Source organism: Nerophis ophidion, linkage group LG04 (genome assembly GCF_033978795.1).
Source record: "Nerophis ophidion isolate RoL-2023_Sa linkage group LG04, RoL_Noph_v1.0, whole genome shotgun sequence".
NCBI classification, from domain to species: domain Eukaryota; kingdom Metazoa; phylum Chordata; class Actinopteri; order Syngnathiformes; family Syngnathidae; genus Nerophis; species Nerophis ophidion.
This window is the reverse complement of record NC_084614.1, coordinates 82653723-82671603: the sequence shown is the minus strand read 5'-3', so window position 1 is coordinate 82671603 and position 17881 is coordinate 82653723. Positions and strand designations below refer to the sequence as shown.

At 38.0% G+C, this 17881-nt stretch overlaps 1 protein-coding gene across 1 annotated transcript in view; it reads left to right on the top strand.

Annotated features, from left to right (window-relative positions):
* Positions 1 to 17881, top strand: part of mtnr1bb (melatonin receptor 1Bb) — a 135457-nt gene that overhangs the window by 111072 nt on the left and 6504 nt on the right. The window contains exons 2-3 of the mRNA XM_061899368.1: positions 11392 to 11510; positions 11598 to 11942. Of these exons, the coding sequence (XP_061755352.1) occupies positions 11392 to 11510; positions 11598 to 11942 (464 nt within the window). The remainder of the gene's footprint in view (positions 1 to 11391; positions 11511 to 11597; positions 11943 to 17881) is intronic.

The window sequence follows — 17881 nt, the reverse complement described above, 5'->3', positions numbered from 1 at the left end:
GAACATTTTTATGTGACCATGGAATGTTTTAGTGTAATTTTGGAACAGTTTTATGTGATCATAGAACGTTTTAGCGTGATTGTGGAAAATCTTTATGTGATCGTGGAACGTTTTAGCATAATTTTGGAACATTTTTATGTGATCGTGGAACGTTTTGGCGTGATTGTTGAACATTTTTATGTGATCGTGGAACATTTTAGCATAATTGTGGAAAATGTTGTGTGATTGTATAACATTTCAGTGTGGTTGTGGAACATTTTTATGTGATCGTGGAACGTTTTAGCGTGATTGTGGAAAATTTTTATGTGATCATGGAATGTTTTAGCATGATTGTGGAAAATTTTAGAGTGATCGTGGAACATTTTAATGCAATCGTGGAATGTTTTAGCGTAATTGTGGAAAATGTTGTGTGATTGTGGAACATTTTAGCATGGTTGTAGAACATTTTTATGTGACCGTGGAACGTTTTAGCATATTGTGGAACATTTTTATGTGACTGTGATTGTTGAACATTTTTGTGTAATTGTGGAACATTTTAGCATGATTGTGGAACATTTTAGCGTAATTGTTGAACATTTTTGTGTAATTGTGGAACATTTTAGCATGATTGTGGAACATTTTAGCGTAATTGTTGAACGTTTTAGTGTGATTTTGGAACAGTTTTATGTGATCATAGAACGTTTTAGCGTGATTGTGGAAAATCTTTATGTAATCGTGGAACGTTTTAGCGTAATTGTGGAACATTTTTGTGTGATTGTGGAACATTTTAGCATGGTTGTAGAACATTTTTATGTGACCGTGGAACGTTTTAGCATATTGTGGAACATTTTTATGTGACTGTGATTGTTGAACATTTTTGTGTAATTGTGGAACATTTTAGCATGATTGTGGAACATTTTAGCGTAATTGTTGAACATTTTTGTGTAATTGTGGAACATTTTAGCATGATTGTGGAACATTTTAGCGTAATTGTTGAACGTTTTAGTGTGATTTTGGAACAGTTTTATGTGATCATAGAACGTTTTAGCGTGATTGTGGAAAATCTTTATGTGATCGTGGAACGTTTTAGCGTAATTTTGGAACATTTTTATGTGATCGTGGAACGTTTTGGCATGATTATTGAACATTTTTATGTGATCGTGGAACATTTTAGCATAATTGTGGAAAATTTTTGTGTGATTGTATAAAATTTTAGAGTGATTGTGGAACATTTTTATGAGATCGTGGAACGTTTTAGCGTGATTTTGGAACATTTGTATGTGATCGTGGAACGTTTTGGCGTGATTGTTGAACATTTTTATGTGATCGTGGAACATTTTAGCATAGTTGTGGAAAATGTTGTGTGATTGTATAACATTTCAGTGTGATTGTGGAACATTTTTATGTGATCGTGGAACGTTTTAGCGTGATTGTGGAAAATTTTTATGTGACCATGGAATGTTTTAGCATGATTGTGGAAAATTTCAGAGTGATCGTGGAACATTTTAATGCAATCGTGGAATGTTTTAGCGTAATTGTGGAACATTTTTGTGTGATTGTGGAACATTTTAGCATGGTTGTAAAACATTTTTATGTGACCGTGGAACGTTTTAGCATATTGTGGAACATTTTTATGTGACTGTGATTGTTGAACATTTTTGTGTAATTGTGGAACATTTTAGCATGATTGTGGAACATTTTAGCGTAATTGTTGAACATTTTTGTGTAATTGTGGAACATTTTAGCATAATTGTGGAACATTTTAGCGTAATTGTTGAACGTTTTAGTGTGATTTTGGAACAGTTTTATGTGATCATAGAACGTTTTAGCGTGATTGTGGAAAATATTTATGTAATCGTGGAACGTTTTAGCGTAATTGTGGAACATTTTTGTGTGATTGTGGAACATTTTAGCATGGTTGTAGAACATTTTTATGTGACCGTGGAACGTTTTAGCATATTGTGGAACATTTTTATGTGACTGTGATTGTTGAACATTTTTGTGTAATTGTGGAACATTTTAGCATGATTGTGGAACATTTTAGCGCAATTGTTGAACATTTTTGTGTAATTGTGGAACATTTTAGCATGATTGTGGAACATTTTAGCGTAATTGTTGAACGTTTTAGTGTGATTTTGGAACAGTTTTATGTGATCATAGAACGTTTTAGCGTGATTGTGGAAAATCTTTATGTAATCGTGGAACGTTTTAGCGTAATTGTGGAACATTTTTGTGTGATTGTGGAACATTTTAGCATGGTTGTAGAACATTTTTATGTGACCGTGGAATGTTTTAGCATATTGTGGAACATTTTTATGTGACTGTGATTGTTGAACATTTTTGTGTAATTGTGGAACATTTTAGCATGATTGTGGAACATTTTAGCGTAATTGTTGAACATTTTTGTGTAATTGTGGAACATTATAGCATGATTGTGGAACATTTTAGCGTAATTGTTGAACGTTTTAGTGTGATTTCGGAACAGTTTTATGTGATCATAGAATGTTTTAGCGTGATTGTGGAAAATCTTTATGTGATCGTGGAACGTTTTAGCGTAATTTTGGAACATTTTTATGTGATCGTGGAACGTTTTGGCATGATTATTGAACATTTTTATGTGATCGTGGAACATTTTAGCATAATTGTGGAAAATTTTTGTGTGATTGTATAAAATTTTAGAGTGATTGTGGAACATTTTTATGAGATCGTGGAACGTTTTAGCGTGATTTTGGAACATTTGTGTGTGATCGTGGAACGTTTTGGCGTGATTGTTGAACATTTTTATGTGATCGTGGAACATTTTAGCATAATTGTGGAACATTTTTGTGTGATTGTATAAAATTTTTGTGTGATTGTGGAACATTTTTATGTGATCGTGGAACGTTTTAGCGTGATTGTGGAAATTTTTATGTGATCGTGGAACGTTTTAGCATGATTGTGGAACATTTTAGCGTGATTGTGGAACATTTTTATGCGATCGTGGAATGTTTTAGCGTAATTGTGGAACATTTTTGTGTGATTGTCGAACGTTTTAGTGTGATTGTGGAACATTCATGTGTGATTATGGACCATTTTTGTGTGATTGTGGAACATTTTAGCATGATTGTGGAGCATTTTAGCGTGATTGTGGAACATTTGTACGTGATTGTTGAGTATTGGTATGTGATTGTGAAACATTTGTGTGTGATTATGGACCATTTTTGTGTGATTATGGACCATTTTTGTGTGATTGTCGAGCGTTTTAGCGTGATTGTGGAACATTCATGTGTGATTATGGACCATTTTTGTGTGATTGTGGAACATTTTAGTGTAATTGTAGAACCCTTTTGTGTGTTTGTGGAACATTTGTGTGTGATTGTGGAACTTTTTAGTGTAATTGTAGAACCCTTTTGTGTGTTTGTGGAACATTTGTGTGTGTTAGTGGAATATTTTTGTGTGATTTTGGAACGTTTTAGCGTGATTGTGCAGCATTTGTGTGTGATTGTGGAACATTTTAGCGTGAATGTGGAACATTTACATCTATGTGTGATTGTGGAACATTTTTGTGTGATTTTGGAACAATTCTGTGTGTTTGTGGAACATTTTTGTGTGATTATGGATCATTTTTGTGTCTTTGTGGAACATTATTGTGTGATTGTGGAACGTGTTAGCGTGATTGTAGAGCATTTGTACGTGATTGTGGAACATTTTAGCGAGTTTGTGGAAGATTTCTGTGTGATTATGGACCATTTTTGTGTGTTTGTGGAACATTTTTGTGTGATTGTCGAACGTTTTAGCATGATTGTGGAACATTTATGTGTGATTGTAGAACACTTTTGTGTGATTGTGGAACATTTTTGTGCGATTGTGGAACATTTTTGTGTGATTGTGGAACGTTTTAGTGTGATTGTGGAACGTTTATGTGTGATTGTAGAACATTTTTGTGTGTTTTTGGAACATTATGTGTGTTTGTGGAACATTTTTGTGTGATTATGGATCATTTTTGGGTGTTTGTGGAACATTATTGTGTGATTGTGGAACGTGTTAGCGTGATTGTGGAACGTGTTAGCGTGATTGTGGAACAATATAGAGATTTGTTTTGGTTTTTTTTTAACCTTCTGGGCTCCCCTGAAGTTTGCCCTCAGTCACAAAAAATAAAAAATAAAAAGTATTTTTAATTTATTCATTAAAAGCTCAAATTCAAGTCCATCCACTTCAAGTTTGTGTTTGTTTGTTTGTTTGTTTTACACCTTAAAAAAAAATTGCATTGTTTTCTGCACAAGTATTTTGAAAATCGACTATTCTATGTGAAATAATTGGAACCTTGAATATATCAATAATTCATACCAACATTGATTTTGATTCTTTATTATTTTTTGAGCAATGAAAGTTTGTCCAAAAAAATAATAATAAAAAAAAAGTGTTGTAAGGAAGTCATGTTTTTTAGAAAAAAGTTTTTTTGCTATCAACACTTTAAAATTGTATCTACATCCATCCGTGGATGATAAGTTTTTCATTATATATTTTATGGTTTTGTTTGTTTTATTCCCTTTTTGTCCAAGAAGGATTAATTACGGCAAAGAGACAAAATATGCAAATTTTTTCTCCAAAACTGTTTAAAAGTGGAAAATTTGAGAGCTTTCAATAAGTAAGAAAAACATTGATTTTGATTCAGTTTTACTTTGACAGTTCATAAAAAAATTGATTTCTTTTGATACAAAATAATTGGAGCCTTGAATATGTCATTTTTTCAAAACAAGATGGATTTTGATTCATTATTATTTTTGGAGCAGTGGCAGCTTATAAAACACTCCTGATCTGCGCCTATTGTCTCTCGTGGTCTTGAAAGAGCAGACAAAAGTAGTCGAAAAGAAGAGGTTGGGTCGGGTGACGCACGGCACACACTGGACGTCTGACTCGGGGTCAAAGTTGCTAAAAATAGAAAAAATGTGGGGCGCAAACAAGCTGAGTCCACACACGCCTCCTATGTGTCGTCAGCACATAAACCTGTGTCAACCGTGCCAAGAACCTTCTTTTTGGTGTGTCACCTCGACTCTGTTTACTGCCGGCACGCGGCGGGACTGGGAACATGACTGGGAACATGACTGGGAACATGACTGTGAACATGACCGGGAACATGACTGTGAGCACGACCGGGAACAGGACCGGGAACAGGACCGGGAACAGGACCGGGAACAGGACCGGGAACATGACCGGGAACATGACCGGGAACATGACCGGGAACATGACCGGGAACATGACCGGGAACAGGACCGGGAACATGACCGGGAACATGACCGGGAACATGACCGGGAACACGACCGGGAACACGACCGGGAACACGACCGGGAACACGACCGGGAACACGACCGGGAACACGACCGGGAACACGACCGGGAACACGACCGGGAACACGACCGGGAACATGACCGGGAACATGACCGGGAACATGACCGGGAACATGACCGCGAACATGACCGCGAACATGACTGTGAACATGACCGGGAACATGACCGGGAACATGACTGTGAACATGACTGGGAACATGACTGGGAACATGACTGGGAACATGACTGTGAACATGACCGGGAACATGACCGTGAGCACGACCGGGAACAGGACCGGGAACAGGACCGGGAACAGGACCGGGAACAGGACCGGGAACATGACCGGGAACATGACCGGGAACATGACCGGGAACATGACCGGGAACAGGACCGGGAACAGGACCGGGAACATGACCGGGAACATGACCGGGAACATGACCGGGAACATGACCGGGAACATGACCGGGAACATGACCGGGAACATGACCGGGAACATGACCGGGAACAGGACCGGGAACATGACCGGGAACATGACCGGGAACATGACCGGGAACATGACTGGGAACACGACTGGGAACACGACTGGGAACATGACCGGGAACATGACCGGGAACATGACTGGGAACATGACCGGGAACATGACCGGGAACATGACCGGGAACATGACCGGGAACATGACCGGGAACATGACCGGGAACATGACCGGGAACATGACCGGGAACATGACCGGGAACATGACCGGGAACATGACCGGGAACATGACCGGGAACATGACCGGGAACATGACCGGGAACATGACCGGGAACATGACCGGGAACATGACCGGGAACATGACTGGGAACATGACCGGGAACATGACTGTGAACATGACTGTGAACATGACTGGGAACATGACCGGGAACATGACCGGGAACATGACTGTGAACATGACTGTGAACATGACTGGGAACATGACCGGGAACATGACCGGGAACACGACCGGGAACACGACCGGGAACACGACTGGGAACATGACTGGGAACATGACTGGGAACATGACCGGGAACATGACTGGGAACACGACCGGGAACACGACTGGGAACACGACTGGGAACACGACTGGGAACATGACTGGGAACATGACTGGGAACATGACCGGGAACACGACTGGGAACATGACTGGGAACATGACTGGGAACATGACCGACCATAATGCACAGTCAGCAGAAAACATCCCTGCATGGACGCTGCAGGCGAGGCGGACAAGGAGGAGAACGCCTCCTTCATTTTGAAAGGGAAACTCAAACTGGGAGTGAGAGAATTATTCCAACAAAGACGCTGAATAATAAAGAATAAAATTAAAAAGACACAAAGAAACAACAGAGAGGTGATTACCTGTTGAGACTCAGGCAGGAACACTTTCTTGTTGGAGCCTGCGGAGAAGCACAAATACTAAAAGTCACATGTTTTAGCATCATTGTGGAACCATTTTGTGTTTGGACAACTTTTTACTGTGACTGTGGAACATTTTACTGCAATTGTAGGACATTTTGTGTGATTGTAGAACATTTTAATGTAATTGTAGAACACTTTTGTGTGTTTGTACAACATTTTAGTGTGACTGTGGAACATTTTAATGTAATTGTAGAACATTTTTGTGTGTTTGTGGACCATTTTTGTGTGTTTGTGGACCATTTTTGTGTGTTTGTGGACCATTTTTGTGTGTTTGTGGACCATTTTTGTGTGTTTGTGGAACATTTTTGTGCGTTTGTTGAACATTATTGTGTGATTGTGGAGCTTGTGTACATGATTGTAGAACATTCTAGCGTGATTGTGGACCATTTTTGTCTCTTTGTGGACAATTTTTGTGTGTTTGTGGACCATTTTTGTGTGTTTGTGGACCATTTATGTGTGTTTGTGGAACTTTTTTGTCTGTTTGTGGAACATTTTTGTGCGTTTACTGAACATTCTTGTTTGATTGTGGAACGTTTTAGCATGATTGTGGAGCATTTGTACATGATTGTGGATCATTTTTGTGTTTTTGTGGACCATTTTTGTGTTTGTGGAACACTTTTGTTTTTGTGAAACATTTTTGTGCATTTGTTGAACATTCTTGTGTAATTGTGGAACGTTTTAGCATGATTGTGGAGCATTTGTACATGATTGTGGAGCATTTTTGTGTGTTTGTGGACCTTTTTTGTGTGCTTGTGGAACATTTTTGTCTGTTTTTGGACGATTTTTGTGTGTTTGTTAAACAATTTTCTGTAATCGGGCAACATTATAATGTGTTTGTGGAACATTTTTGTGCGTTTGTGGAACATTATTGTGTGAGTGTGGAACAATTGTGTATTTGTAGAATATTTTAGTGTGACTGGAAAATTTTAGTGCAATTGTAGGACACTTGTGTGTGTTTGTGGAACATTTTTGTGTGATTGTGGAACATTTTTGTGTGATTGTGGAACATTTTTGTGTGTTTGTAGAACACTTTTGTGTGTTTGTATAACATTTTAGTGTGACTGGAACATTTTAATGTAATTGTAGAACACTTTTGTGTGTTTGTGGAACATTTTTGTTTGATTGTGGAACGATTTAGCATGATTGTGGAACATTTGTACATGATTTTGGAACATTTTAGCGTGATTGTGGAACATTTTTGTGTGTTTGTGGACCCTTTTGGTGTTTGTGGACCAATTTTCTGTAATCGTGGAACATTTTTGTCTGTTTATTGAACATTATTGTGTGATTGTGGAACGTTTTAGCATGATTGTGGAGCATTTGTACATGATTGTGGACCATTTTTGTGTGTTTGTGGACCTTTTTTGTGTGTTTGTGGACCATTTTTGTGTGCTTGTGGAACATTTTTGTCTGTTTTTGGACGATTTTTGTGTGTTTGTTAAACAATTTTCTGTAATCGGGCAACATTATAATGTGTTTGTGGAACATTTTTGTGCGTTTGTGGAACATTATTGTGTGAGTGTGGAACAATTGTGTATTTGTAGAATATTTTAGTGTGACTGGAAAATTTTAGTGCAATTGTAGGACACTTGTGTGTGTTTGTGGAACATTTTTGTGTGATTGTGGAACATTTTTGTGTGTTTGTAGAACACTTTTGTGTGTTTGTGTAACATTTTAGTGTGACTGGAACATTTTAATGTAATTGTAGAACACTTTTGTGTGTTTGTGGAACATTTTTGTTTGATTGTGGAACGATTTAGCATGATTGTGGAACATTTGTACATGATTTTGGAACATTTTAGCGTGATTGTGGAACATTTTTGTGTGTTTGTGGACCCTTTTGGTGTTTGTGGACCATTTTTGTTTGTTTGTTGAACAATTTTCTGTAATCGTGGAACATTTTTGTCTGTTTATTGAACATTATTGTGTGATTGTGGAACGTTTTAGCATGATTGTGGAGCATTTGTACATGATTGTGGAACATTTATGTGTGTTTGTGGACCATTTTTGTGTGTTTTGGACCATTTTTGTGTGTTTTTGGACCATTTTTGTGTGTTTGTTGAACAATTTTCTGTAATCGTGAAACATTATAATGTGTTTGTGGAACATTTTTTTGCGTTTGTGGAAAATTATTGTGTGAGTGTGGAACAATTGTGTATTTGTAGAATATTTTAGTGTGACTGGAACATTTTAATGCAATAGTAGAACACGTGTGTGTTTGTATAACATTTTTGAGTGTTTGTGAAACATTTTTGTGTGTTTGTTGAACAATGTTCCGTAATCGTGAAACCTTTTTTTCTGTTTGTGGAACATTTTTGTCTGTTTGTGAAACATTTGTGTGTGTTTGTGGACCATTTTGGTGTGTTTGTGGACCGTTTTTGTGTGTTTGTTGAACAATTTTCTGTAATCGTGAAACATTTTCGTGTGTTTGTGGATATTTTTGTGTGTTTGTGGAACATTATTATGTGATTGTGGAACGTTTTAGTGTGATTGTGGAACATTTTTGTGTTTGTTAAACGTTTTTTGTGTGACTGGAACATTTAGTGTAATTGTAGAACCCTTTTGTGTGTTTGCAGAACATTATTGTGTGATTGTGAAACGTTTTAGCGTGATTGTGGAACATTTTTGTGTTTGTAGAACATTTTAGTGTAACTGTATGTTTGTGGAACATTTTTGTGTGTTTTGGACCATTTTTGTGTGTTTTTGGACCATTTTTGTGTTTGTTGAACAATTTTCTGTAATCGTGAAACATTATAATGTGTTTGTGGAACATTTTTTTCGTTTGTGGAAATTTATTGTGTGAGTGTGGTACAATTGTGTATTTGTAGAATATTTTAGTATGACTGGAACATTTTAATGCAATAGTAGAACACATGTGTGTGTTTGTATAACATTTTTGAGTGTTTGTGAAACATTTTTGTGTGTTTGTGGACCGTTTTTGTGTGTCTGTTGAACAATTTTCCGTAATCGTGAAACCTTTTTTTCTGTTTGTGGAACATTTTTGTGTGTTTGTGAAACATTTGTGTGTGTTTGTGGACCGTTTTGGTGTGTTTGTGGACCGTTTTTGTGTGTTTGTTGAACAATTTTCTGTAATCGTGAAACATTTTCGTGTGTTTGTGGATATTTTTGTGTGTTTGTGGAACATTATTATGTGATTGTGAACGTTTTAGTGTGATTGTGGAACATTTTTGTGTTTGTTAAACGTTTTTGTGTGACTGGAACATTTAGTGTAATTGTAGAACCCTTTTGTGTGTTTGCGGAACATTATTGTGTGATTGTGAAACGTGTTTGTGTTTGTGGAACATGTTTGTAGAACATTTGAGTGCAACTGTATGTTTGTGGAACATTTTTGTGTGTTTGTGGAATCAGAGATGATTACCTGTTGAGACCCAGGCAGCAACACTTGCTCGCTGAAGCCTGCGGAGAATCACAAAGAAAAAAAGTTATTGTCGTGCTGACTAGGTTAACTTGCACTTACAGATGTAGTGACCAACTGTAGTTACTGACAGTGGTTTTCCGAAGTGTTCCTGAGCCCATGTGGTGATATCCTTTACACACTGATGTCACTTTCTGATGCTGTACCGTCTGAAAGATCAATGGTCCTACCGATCTCAGACAGACACTCTAACCACTAGGCCACTGTGTAAGTTATCATGCTTTTACAGATGTAGCGACCAACTGTAGTAACTCACAGTGGTTTTCCGAAGTGTTCCTGAGCCCATGTGGTGATGTCCTTTACACAGTGATGTCACTTGTTGATGCACTTTTGCCTGAGAGCTCAATGGTCCTAGCAATCTCAGATGGACACTCTAACCACTAGGCCACTGAGTAGGTTAACTTGCACTTACAGATGTAGCGACCAACTGTAGTAACTCACAGTGGTTTTCTGAAGTGTTCCTGAGCCCATGTGGTGATACCCTTTACACACTGATGTCACTTTTTGATGCGGTACCGCCTGAGAGATCAATGGTCCTAGCAATCTCAGATGGACACTCTAACCACTAGGCCACTGAGTAGGTTACTGTAACTTGCACTTACAGATGTAGTGACCAACTGTAGTTACTGACAGTGGTTTTCCGAAGTGTTCCTGAGCCCATGTGGTGATACCCTTTTTACACAGCGATGTCACTTGTTGATGCAATACCGCCTGAGAGCCCAATGGTCCTACTGATCTCAGACGGACACTCTAACCACTAGGCCACATAAGTTAACTTGCACTTACAGATGTAGTGACCAACTGTAGTTACTGACAGTGATTTACCGAAGTGTTCCTGAGCCCATGTGGTGATATCCTTTACACACTGACGTCACTTTTTGATGCGGTACCGTCTGAGAGATCTATGGTCCTACCGATCTCAGGGCGGACACTCTACCTAGCGACCGACTGTAGATACCGACGGTGGTTTTCCGAAGTGCTCCTGAGCCCATGTGGTGATATCCTTTACACACTGATGTCACTTTCTGATGCGGTACCGTCTGGTCCTACCGATCTCAGACGGAAACTCTAACCACTGAGTAGCATAGCGCGTACACATAAGCATGAAAAGTTGCAATATTACGGGAACGAGTCGGATTTTATCGTCGTAGAAACTTCGGAATACGTGAAAATGAAGACCGGAATAGTCAAGGAAAGGTCCTTTAAGGAGAATAAACTAGTTCTTTGTTGTTCCAGGTAACGTGTTTGTGGTGAGTCTGGCCTTTGCGGACCTCGTGGTGGCGTTCTACCCGTACCCTCTGGTTCTGTACGCGCTCTTCCACGACGGCTGGGCGCTGGGAAACACTCAATGCATGGTAAGTCCTGGCTAAGTCCTGGCTAAGTCCTGGCTAAGTCCTCGCCAAACCTCGCTCACGATGTTCCTGGCGTTCCCCGTGCTCAAGGTCAGCGGTTTCCTGATGGGCCTGAGCGTCATCGGCTCCATCTTCAACATCACGGGCATCGCGGTGAACCGCTACTGCTACATCTGCCACTCCTTCTCCTACAGCCGGCTGTACAACTACCGCAACACGCTGATGCTGGTGGCCTTGATATGGCTGCTGACCGTGGTGGCCATCGTGCCCAACTTCTTCGTGGGCTCGCTGCGCTACGACCCCCGCGTCTACTCCTGCACCTTCGCCCAGAACGTCAGCAGCTCCTACACCGTGGCGGTGGTGGTGGTGCACTTCCTGGTGCCCATCGCCGTGGTAACCTTCTGCTACCTGCGCATCTGGATACTGGTCATTCAGGTCAGGGTGATTCCATTCCTCACGTACAGATAGAGGGTTTCTCCCCTGCGTGTAGTTGAACCTGGAGCACCGCCGCGGCAAAATAAAAGCCGGCACACCGTAAAAATGTATGAATGGATGATACTGCCCATTAAAGAATGTTGGTATCTTCAAAACCAGTACAATATAAACCAGGGGTCACCAACCTTTTTGAAAGAGCTACTTCTTGGGTACTGATTCCTGCCAAGGGCTACCAGTTTGATACACACTTCAATAAATGGCCAGAAATAGCCAATTTGCTCAATTTACCTTTAATTAATAAATATATATATATATATATAAAAACTAGGTATTTCTGTCTGTCATTCCGTCGTACATTTTTTTGTCTTTTACGGAAGGTTTTTTGTGGCGAATAAATTATGAAAAAAAACACCTAAAGTCCTACTGAAAGCCACTACTAGCCACCACGCAGTCTGATAGTTTATATATCAATGATGAAATATTAACATTGCATCACATGACAATACGCCCGCTTTAGTTGAAAACGTCGGTGATCATGCGTGACGTCTCAGATTCTAGCGGACATTTTTTTCCAGCCCGATCCAAGCTATAAGTCGACTGCTTTAATCGCATAATTCCACAGTATTCTGGACGTCTGTGTTGCTGAATCTTTTGGGATTTGTTCAATGAATAATGGAGACGTCAAAGAAGAAATATGGCGAAATACTGAAGTATGACACATAGAATGGACCTGCTATCCCCGTTTGAATAAGAAAATCTCATTTCAGTAGGCCTTTAATTGAACGGTTTAAAAAAGGAGAAAACAGGAAAAAGAAAATTAAATTTTGAAACAGTTTATCTTCAATTTCGACTCTTTAAAATTAAAAATTCAACCGAAAAAAAGAATTGATTGATTGATTGATACTTTTATTAGTAGATTGCACAGTACAGTACATATTCCGTACAATTGACCACTAAATGGTAACACCCCAATAAGTTTTTCAACTTGTTTAAGTCGGAGTCCACGTTAATCAATTCATGGTAAGAAGAGAAAAACTAGCTAATTCCAAATATGAAAAAAAAAAATACTGTGTTTCTCACCATCTTTGTCAAAGTACTGGCACTCACAACTTTTTTGGGCCCCATGCTGCATTATTTTGGAGGGGGGATAAAAATACAGATTCTGAGTCTTATGTCCCAGACATACCTCAGTTATCCTAGTTAGTCCCAAAAAGTCTTACAAAGACCAAATCACCCACAAACTGAATACATTTCTCCCAAAAGAAATAACGTAAAACCAGTTAATTGGTTCCAAACACCAAAAATACAAAGACGAAATAACCTAAACACTTATCAATCGGTTTCAAACACCCACAAATATGAAGAAAAAAATAACATTTTACTGTGTTTCTCACCATCTTTGTCAAAGTACTGGCACTCACAACTTTTTTGGGCCCCATGGTGGATTATTTTGGAGGGGGGAAAAAAATACAGATTCTGAGTCTGATGTCCAGGACATACCTCAGTTATCCTAGTTAGTCCCAAAAAGTCTTACAAAGACCAAATCACCCAAAAACTGAATACATTTCTCCCAAAAGAAATAACGTAAAAACAATTAATTGGTTCCAAACACCAAAAATACAAAGAGGAAATAACCTAACAAATAATTAATCGTTTTCAAACACCCACAAATATGAAGAAAATAACTAACGTTTTACTGTGTTTCTCACCTTTTGTATCAAAGTGCTGGCACTCACAACTTTTTTTGGGCCCCATGGTGGATTATTTGGGAGGGGGGAAAAAAAGTACAGATTCTGAGTCTGATGTCCAGGACGTACTTCAGTTTTCGTAGTCAGTTCCAAAAGGTCTTACAAAGACCAAATCGCGCAAAAACTGAATCAATTTCTCCCAAAATATCTAACGTCAAACCAATTAATTGGTTCCAAACACCATAAATACAAAGATGAAATAACCAAACAAATAATTAATCGGTTTCAAACACCCACAAATATGAAGAAAATAACTAACATTTTACTGTGTTTCTCACCTTTTGTATCAAAGTGCTGGCTCTCACAACTTTTTTTGGCCCCATGGTGGATTACTTTGGAGGGGGGGAAAATTACAGATTCTAAATCAGATGTCGCGGATATACGTCAGTTTTCGTAGTCAGTTCCGAAAGGTCTAACAAACACCAAATCGCGCAAAAACTGAATCAATTTCTCCCAAAATAAATAACGTAAAACCAATTAATTGGTTCCAAACACCAAAAATACGAAGACGAAATAACTACAAAAATTATCAATCGGTTTCAAACACCCACAAGTATGAAGAAAAAACTAACATTTTACTGTGTTTCTCATCATCTTTGTCAAAGTACTGGCACTCACAACTTTTTTGGGCCCCATGCTGCATTATTTTGGAGGGGGGAAAAAATACAGATTCTGAGTCTTTTGTCCCAGACATACCTCGGTTATCCTAGTTAGTCCCAAAAAGTCTTACAAAGACCAAATCACCCAAAAACTGAATACATTTCTCCCAAAATAAATAACGTAAAACCAATTAATTGGTTCCAAACACCAAAAATACGAAGACGAAATAACCTAAAAAATTATCAATCGGTTTCAAACATCCACAAATATGAAGAAAAAACTAACATTTTACTGTGTTTGTCACCATCTTTGCCAAAGTGCTGGCACTCACAACTTTTTTGGGCCCCATGGTGGATTATTTTGGAGGGGGGAAAAATTAGATTCTGAGTCTGATGTCCCGGGCATACCTCAGTTTTCGTAGTCAGTTCCAAAAGGTCTTACAAAGACCAAATCGCGCAAAAACTGAATCAATTTCTCCCAAAATATATAACGTCAAACCAATTAATTGGTTCCAAACACCATAAATACGAAGATGAAATAACCTAACAAATAATTAATCGGTTTCAAACACCCACAAATATGAAGAAAATAACTAACATTTTACTGTGTTTCTCACCTTTTGTATCAAAGTGCTGGCACTCACAACTTTTTTTGGCCCCATGGTGGATTACTTTGGAGGGGGGGAAAATTACAGATTCTAAGTCTGATGTCGCGGATATACGTCAGTTTTCGTAGTCAGTTCCGAAAGGTCTTACAAATACCAAATCGCGCAAAAACTGAATCAATTTCTCCCAAAATAAATAACGTAAAACCAATTAATCGGTTCCAAACACCAAAAATGCGAAGACGAAATAACTAAAAAAATTATCAATCGGTTTCAAACACCCACAAGTATGAAGAAAACAATAACATTTTACTGTGTTTCTCACCTTCTTTATCAAAGTGCTGGCACTCACAACTTTTTTTGGCCCCATGGTGCATTATTTTGGAGGGGGGAAAAAAATACAGATTCTGAGTCTGATGTCCCGGACATACCTCAGTTATCCTAGTTAGTCCCAAAAAGTCTTACAAAGACCAAATCACCCACAAACTGAATACATTTCTCCCAAAAGAAATAACGTAAAACCAATTAATTGGTTCCAAACACCAAAAATACGAAGACGAAATAACCTAAACAATTATCAATCGGTTTCAAACATCCACAAATATGAAAAAAAAAATACTGTGTTTGTCACCATCTTTGTCAAAGTGCTGGCACTCACAACTTTTTTGGGCCCCATGGTGGATTATTTTGGAAGGGGGAAATACTGTATATATATACATATATACAGTATATATATATATATACTGTATATATATATATATACAGTATATATATATATATATATATATATATATATATATATATATATATATATATATATATATATACTGTATATATACACACACATCTCCCCCCAAAAAATTTTTATCAATTTTTGAAACTTATGAATAGATTTACAATCGGGATGAATAAGACTCGAGATTCGGCTGTGAACCAATTTTTTTGTGCGCACCTATTACTTTCAAAGTCTTGGCCATAAGTAGTTTGAAAAACATCTCTACATATCATAAAACTGTTCCTACATGTTTTATTTTGAAAAACATGCATCTGATGACCCCTGGAACCAGGCGGGCACTGAACGTTCAAGAAAAAAGGTCCTTCATATTGATAACGCGGTTTGTTACCATCGTTTTGACATCATTATCGATAATGTCATGTTGGCCACGCCCCTTGCCACGCCCACACCTGGACCAATAAAGCAAAGTTGTAAATACCTCCAATTATGCCACAAACCGTCGAAAATCGTCCGAAAGCAAATACACGGGAAGGCGCCCCGACTTTCTGGGAATGTGGAAACAACGACATTTCGCTTTTTTTGACCCGCTTCTGATGAGTCAGTAAATTGTGTAAATGCCACAAGGCTCCATTTAAATCCTCTTGGACGTGTGGAACATTTAGCTGGGCCGCATTGATCCGTAATGGCTGAACATGTCTCGCCAACCCCGCGTCCCCGCACGTGCACAAATGTCAGCGCACGTGTGCTGACACACTTATTATCCCGCTTTAACCTTGGCCACGTAAAGGAAAACCCTATCACTGTTATTTGTCACTGGGCTCTTTCAGTTTCATTACACATAATAATTCTAAAATAAATCAATCAAAATAGGTCAAATTAATTATCTAATAAATAAATAAATAAATAAAAATACTGCGATGAGGTGGCGACTTGTCCAGGGTGTACCCCGCCTTCCGCCCAATTGTAGCTGAGATAGGCGCCACCCCAAAAGGGAATAAGCGGTAGAAAATGCATGGATGGATGGATAAATAAAAATACATGTATATTTAAAATAACCAATCAACACAAATAGCACAAAAAAAGCTAATAATTATCAACTTTGACTGTTTTTTTTTGTATTAAAAATCAATTTCTTGTGCTTTACGTGTACTTTTAGTAGGAAAGTTGTGGCAAAAGTTGCGATGTGTATCAATGTAACGTTAACCTCAAGAAGTAAAGGACTTCAAAAACAACTGGAGAACTAATACTGCACTGATGTTTTACTCATTTAAACAAAAAAAGAAGTAGCACACATTGTCAAATTACTGTACTGTTTTAGTGCACTTCAAATAATAATTACTTATATTTATACAACTAAACACCCCATTATTACATTCTTAAAGCAATACAGTTGTTAACTTATTTTGAAATGACATGTAATGACAAAAAATACAATAGGATAGTCACGTGATTAACTCACCTAAAGGTTTCTTTTACGTCACTTGACGTAAGATGAAAAAAACAAACAAAATGAAAACAAAAATTATTGGGGATATAAAAGGGCCTGACTCATTAAAATGTTGAAAATAAGTTGTCTTTTTATTTTTACTTTCAACACTTAAAATTGTATTTAGATCCACTTCAGATCCATCCGTCGATTATAAGTTTTTAATTATGTATTTTATGTGTTTGTTTGATGCCCTTTTTGTGTGTGTATATACATATATATATATATATATACACATATATACAAATATATACATATGTACAAAACCCCGTTTCTATATGAGTTGGGAAATTGTGTTAGATGTAAATATAAACAGAATACAATGATTTGCAAATCCTTTTCAACAAATATTCAGTTGAATGCACCACAAAGACAAGATATTTGATGTTCAAACTCATAAACTTTTTTTTTGTGCAACATATGTTGTCATCCAAGCAACGTTATCATGGACGCCCCTGCTTATTTCAGCAAAACAATGCCAAGCCCCGTGTTACAACAGCGTGGCTTCGTAGTAAAAGAGTGCAGGTACTGTCCTGGCCCGCCTGCAGTCCAGACCTGTCTCCCATGGAAAATGTGTGAAGTGTAAAATACGACAGCGGAGACCCCGGACTGTTGAACAACTTAAGCTGTACATCAAGCAAGAATGGGAAAGAATTCCACTTTCAAAGCTTCAACAATTAGTTTCCTCAGTTCCCAAACGTTTATTGAGTGTTGTTAAAAGAAAAGGTGATGTAACACAGTGGTGAACATGCCCTTTCCCAACTA